Raw genomic sequence first — 6,266 nt, forward strand, 5'->3', positions numbered from 1 at the left:
ACACCAGAATACTTTTCCAAAGACCCACTAAAGAAATTCTCTTTCAATTTCCTGAATGTACAAGACGTGAGCAAACTATCCGAACCTGCTTGATGACAAATCCCAACTCTTTCAACTTCCAACAACTCTGCAAGCTTGTTCAATCCACCGTACAGACTGTTGCTAAACTTCATCAAATGCTTGATATCATAAAGGGTAGGAAAGTAAATATTGATCAAACTAAAAAACCCAATTTGTGTATCCGGCAAATTCTGGCAAGTCAAGAGCTAAGCAAGTACCCGAAATCATAACGCTATGGAAAGTAAACCAATGCACACTATCATCAAAAGATCCCTGAAGACATCAAAAGCTCACCAAACTTCATTGCATCAATACCCTTCTCATTGTTTTTCTTGAAAATCAATTCCCACCTCAAAAGCTCAATAGAATCATTAGCAAACACATCCTCATTGACATTAAACTCGCGGAAATTGAATTGCCAAATGCAATACTTGTCAGTTCCACATGTAGGCAAGTTTCCTTCCTCGTCTGAAAACGTAAGACCCAATTGAATCAACTTTAACATATCAACGTTGTCTTTCAAAGTTTGGTAGTGATAATCATAGCTGTTCTTGAAATTGCCCAAGGGACGCAACACAACGCCTGGAAACTCGGTGTCCATGGCAACGTAGGGGTAGTCATCAACTATTTCACGAATCAAAGCGAATTCTTCCTCAAGGTTATCCTTCCAGACCTCACGGATTTGGATTGAATCGCCCTTCGGCAGCAAAGACATCACTTGAAAAACCACAAAAAAAAAAACCCCAATTTCTTTTTCAACCAGTAACAACCCAAGAAAAAGATTCCTAGATTACCACGAAAACCCCAAACAAGGAGTCAATTCGCAAAACACCCAGATTCAATTTCACCAGATCTGCAAGAAATTACAATAAATTTAAGGCAATAAATCCTCCAAACCAAATAAAAGCCAGCTTCACCCCGACACGAATTTCAAAGAACTAAACGATAAATTAAATAAATGATTATATAGATGAAGAAATGAAGAAGGAACTTACCTTAAAGAAGTGGAAAAATGGTACGTTTTTTGAGAGAAGTATATAAACAAGGCAGATTCTAGAGAGAGAAAGATCCAGAAAATCTCTGAAGATACTTCCGTTCTCTCTGTAGGGTTTCCTGTTTGCAATATTATTGGAGGCCCTAAAATGGGTTTTTCCTTTTTCTTAAGAACTGGTCGTTGACTCGTCGTGGTTAATGTTTTGTGGTTTTTTCCTTTTTATCTGTTTTGTTTGTTTCTCGGGAAAAAGAGAGGTTTCACTGTTCTGTTTCTCTAATGAGCTTATATCGGATACAGTAACACTGGATAACTTCTATATACATTATAAAAGTAATTTTAAAATTTTTAATATCAATAAAATTTTGTATCGCATTATTCCTCTTCTTCTTTATGTAACTTTAATCAAAACATCTAATTTAGGTCAAAATTTACAGGGGTTTCTAAAATTACTAGATGAGGAAAGGCCATGAAATATAAAAGAATTATGGAGGGTTGTGCAAAAAGAACTTAATTATATGAACTCAAAACTCAACACTGTTATTATCAGAATTGCAAATTCATAAAGTCATCCTAATAATCGTACAAAATTTATAATTAAATAATTAAAATATAGAGTTTCATTTTAAAAACAATGAACAAAGCTACTGAATTAATTGAAAAAGAATATTCAAATATTTAATTTTTTGATTAATATATAACCTCTTATTTAAAAAATAAAATTCGAATCATTCTTTATATATATATATATATAATGGAAAGAGATGAGACTTGTACGGAGTCGGCTGCCTTTCCCTTGCTTACTTCCTTTTGAACAAGAAGAGAAAAATCTAAAATAAATGTAAATTTTTCATATACGAATTTATCAGTATTTATTTCAATTTTTACTCTAATTCTTTCAATTTTTCTAAAAACAATATTATGATCAATTACTTTATTAAATTTTCAAGAAATTTATAAATTAGTTCATTTATTTTTCTTACATAGTATGCTCATGAGTCAAGTTTAGTAGGTATTTCCTTTTTAAAATTTAGGCTTGAACCGAATTTTTTTTATTATTAAATTAATAAAATAAATTTTTTTATGTTAATATTTTGATATTTTAAAATTAATTTAAGATAAAATTAAATAAAATATATTATTTATTAACAAAGGTCTAATCTATCCAAATTGAATTTGGATTTAAAGAATTATATTCCAACTGAACTCGATGTGCATCAAATTTGCTAATTATGATGAATAACGTGACCCTTTAAAGAACTTAAATTATTCTTCATACACTTACATTTATTAAGAACAGAAATTATATCCGTCACGATAAAAGAATTTGATTGCAACTTAATTACGTAAACGTTTTCACAATATCCACGAAAAAATTTAAAAAAAAAAAAGGCTTTAAATGAGTGTAAATTCTATCTCCTTGGTAATCAAAAGTAGCTTCACACTTCTAAAAGTTGTTCATTTTTTCTCACTGAATCATGAAATTTCATTAAAAGGAACAAAATAAATCATTATTACATAAAAAACATGACCAACATAATAAAAATAAGTAAAAACCAACAAACCGAAAATAAAGATAAGAAAGTCGAAACCAGCTCCAATGGGACCTTCACATGAAAAAGCATCCTGCGCAAAGAAGAAAAAACCAAGTCTGGCCATGGCATGCGCATGATTGAATACCTCTTCTGTTGTGCGAGGATGAGGACCATCACTCATCATTAACAGCATACAACTAATATCGTACATTATGTCAAGGAGCCATACCATAACAGAGAATAGTGAAAATAATTCAGAACATGTAACAAGATTCATGAGTTATTTTCACTTTTGAAATGTTCTTAAGAGCTTGACTTAAATAACTCAAATATGAAGATAGTTAAAAGATCTTCGATTTATATGTGCTTTACCTTTTTTCTTTTTCCCTAAAAAACATGACACATTGCTAAGTGTAACTTAACTCCACTGTCTCATTAAACCAAAACATCCTTTCACTAATGAGCTCCCGTGCTATCCGATGATAAACGTGTTATGACATAATGGACGTGCTCTTATCATGAACATGTTCTTTCTTTCGATGATATCCAATAAGTACATTATATATATATATATATATATATATATATGCGCTTGGCAATTAAAGATGCAAATCAAAATTTCAGTGAAATCATTAAACTCTCTAAAGCTCTCCCTCAACTCTTCTCGAATACTCTCTCTCCTCTACTCAACTCTTTCCTATTCTATTCTCCATCAAGCTCCGCCGCCAAGGTTTCACTATCTTTTCCCTAACTTTTATCTCTCACCTCCTGCCATAAAGCACTTAAAACTTCAAGAATTGCTTTAATCTTCCTCTCCATCACCTCTAGTGCATCTCACTTTACTTGTTGTAACACTTTCTCTTCCCTTATCAAAAGAACCCCACACGTCCAAGCAGTATAGAACCTAGTATAGCTACTTAAGTTTCCTAAGTTCTTAAATTTTGCAGCCAATCAAGAAATTTTGTCCTAACCCACTTCGTTGCCCAGGTCCATGCAAAGTTGAGGCATTTCATGAAAGGCAAGAAGAGTGCCTCAAGGTCCTCAACAGAATGGAGCATCTTATAATATATAAAAACTCAAAAATATCCCAGGCATTAAGCTAGTACTAGAAAAGTAGAAAGCTGTAATGGTAAAAGCCAAAAAAAAAAATGTAAAATGATGAATGGAGTTAGAAATAACTAAAATGCATCAAATAAGGGGAACCTATATCAATAATAAATAACTCAGCAACTAGCTTACTCAAGACACAAAGATAAACAGCACTCTAATAATCCAAGGGATTTAGAACATTCCTTGTTGCCAGATAATATACAGATACAGAGATCGATAGATAAATACAGATACAGGGATTGATAAATACAGGGAGGAAGGGCTTTATAAACAATCCATGCTTGTTGACAACAACGTTTCTCATCCTATTATCCTCTGCATAATAAATAAACAAACACCTAAATATAAAATGCTCAAGATGATACCAAGGGTTAAAATATAACAGAGAAATTTGAATTTAAGCCTTCCAAAATCAAGAATGTGGTCTCATATGGTACCTAGGTGCCAACATGCTTCTGCGCGCATGTATGTGTATACTGCCTAGCAACAGCCTAATTAATTACTAAAAGGACATGCAGGAGTGACAAAACCACCTATTTAGGCAATGAGCTTGTTTGGGGGATGAAAGTAAATATTCTAACCACAATTTAAAGCAGCTTTATAAAATTACAAGAGAAGGAAAATGTCAAAGATCATAATATAAGTTAAAAATGCATAGATTGTATGAAATCCCCAACCAGAAACTAGATGTGCCAAACCTTGTATTTGCATACTCAATGCATTAATAAGAGACTAAAAGTGTGAGGTAAACAGTATTCTTTATAAGACGCCTCTTCTAATGATGAACAACCATTGCTAAGGTCCTGAATTTGCCCCCATGTCATATCAGAATAAAAAAAATGATCTCTGCAGAAACCTCACCAAGCTAGGAAAAGGCAAATTACCTAACAGATAAGCATTGAAGCAGATTTCAGGTGAGATCCATTTTCCCAAACAACAACGTCCAAACAATATTTATTCCTTAAGAAGAGATAACTTAGATAATGGATCTTACCTCGTATATTGAAGAAATCATAGAGCAGCAATTCCTACGCAGAGAAACCTTAAATTTAGATCAAGCTTTCATTACCATCCAGAAGTCTGAAACTAGAATAGCAAAGATAAAAAGAAAGAACTTGACAGTGAAAAGTTTACCTTTAAACTCGGTCAGAATGAAGAGATACCTAATAAATTTTGTTAACTGTGATCGATAAGTACCCATATTTTTGCTTCTCAATCTGATATTAACAGAAAAAACATAGGACCCCTGCTGCATTACCTGAAAAATAAAGAAAATATCAAGAAACCTTAAGATGAAGTAAGCCTTCAAAATAATTGTTCAGTGAATTGTGGATTAAGATTTATGTGCAGTGATTATACCAAAATGTATCATGAAATAATTTAAAGGGTGAATTTCACATTCATTGTCACTCAAATCTTTGTGGACAGAAGCTGCATATGAAAATATAAAAAATTACCTGAAAAGAACGAGAATTGGTGGAAACTGGGGCATTCAGGGGGATATATGATATATTTAGGCAATAAGCTTCAACAGGCAAGTTCTAAAAATTGTTGCAATGGGAGAATTGACACTAACAGAAAGTGGAATGAAGAAAAGGAGAGGTTGCTAGGCAAGAAGTAATGCCTTATAGACCCAACTTGTACAAAGGAATAATCAGCAATGTAGTAGAAAATAGAGAAGGTTCAACCATTAATTAGTTTTACCTTTCAGGATAATAAGAGTAAGATTTGGTACAACAGACACAAGGCCTGTCGGATGTCAGTCATTATTCTTGCTCACCAGTCACAATCACTAAATAAAAGGGTTAAAAGTGCACGAGAGAGAGAGATGGACAGAGAATAGGGGGTTGAGCGAAACAATAGAGGAAGCAATCTAATTCTAGACAATATGATAGATACAAAAGCAACGCATTCAAGAAAGGGATGATAACATTGTAATACTGACGAGAAATGGATGTCTACCACTAAATACCCTAAAAAATGCACTACTTTAGGATTGTGCAGTAACATTTCAGAAGCAATGGTGGTGGTGTAAATATTATGTTCTTTCATTGTTAGAAATATAACCATCAAGATTATGCTCCATCATTTTTCCAATTTGCTATCACATAATATATGAACATAAATGCCCCACTTGACACTTGACAGATATATGAAACATAAAAATTTATAATGCAGCAACAGAAAGAACAAAGAGAACAATAAGCCTAAGAAAATATACATAAATTACGAAAATTGTTGCCAACAGTGTACATTGAAGTGTGGGTATGAGGCACACTCGTACAGACAAACAAACAGTTGTCCAAATCATTTTTTTTGTTTTTATTACTTTTCATTTTCAAAAAGTACTCTGTCCATTCTCAACACCTAAACCATACAACACACCAGAATACTTTTCCAAAGAGCCACTAAAGAAATTCTCTTTCAATTTCCTGAATGTACAAGATGTGAGCAAACTATCCGAACCCGCTTGATGACAAATCCCAACTCTTTCTACTTCCAACAACTCTGCAAGCTTGTTCAATCCACCGTGCAGACTGTTGCAAAACTTCATCAAATGCTTGATATCA

The 6,266-nt window shown here is 32.9% G+C and overlaps 1 protein-coding gene and 2 pseudogenes across 3 annotated transcripts in view; all 3 read right to left on the reverse strand.

Moving 5' to 3' along the window:
• LOC110427219 (putative CCR4-associated factor 1 homolog 7 pseudogene) overlaps window positions 1–1,329 on the reverse strand; it is a 1,502-nt pseudogene extending 173 nt beyond the window's left edge. Inside the window, exons 1-2 of the transcript XR_016352038.1 lie at window positions 1,056–1,329; window positions 1–913 (exon numbers count right to left, since the gene is read on the reverse strand). The exon at window positions 1–913 is cut by the window's left edge and continues 173 nt beyond it. The product of XR_016352038.1 is annotated as a putative CCR4-associated factor 1 homolog 7 pseudogene (transcript). The remainder of the gene's footprint in view (window positions 914–1,055) is intronic.
• The window catches only part of LOC110427216 (putative CCR4-associated factor 1 homolog 7 pseudogene), a 13,876-nt pseudogene that overhangs the window by 6,589 nt on the left and 1,021 nt on the right, over window positions 1–6,266 (reverse strand). The window lies entirely within an intron of this gene.
• The window catches only part of LOC110427218 (putative CCR4-associated factor 1 homolog 7), a 1,136-nt gene continuing 717 nt past the window's right edge, over window positions 5,848–6,266 (reverse strand). The window contains exon 1 of the mRNA XM_021442693.1: window positions 5,848–6,266. This exon is cut by the window's right edge and continues 717 nt beyond it. Coding sequence (XP_021298368.1) covers window positions 6,035–6,266 — 232 coding nt within the window. The 3' untranslated portion in view covers window positions 5,848–6,034.

Source organism: Theobroma umbraticum, unplaced genomic scaffold (assembly GCF_002168275.2).
Source record: "Theobroma umbraticum cultivar Fairchild unplaced genomic scaffold, ASM216827v3 scaffold_228.0, whole genome shotgun sequence".
NCBI lineage: Eukaryota > Viridiplantae > Streptophyta > Magnoliopsida > Malvales > Malvaceae > Theobroma > Theobroma umbraticum.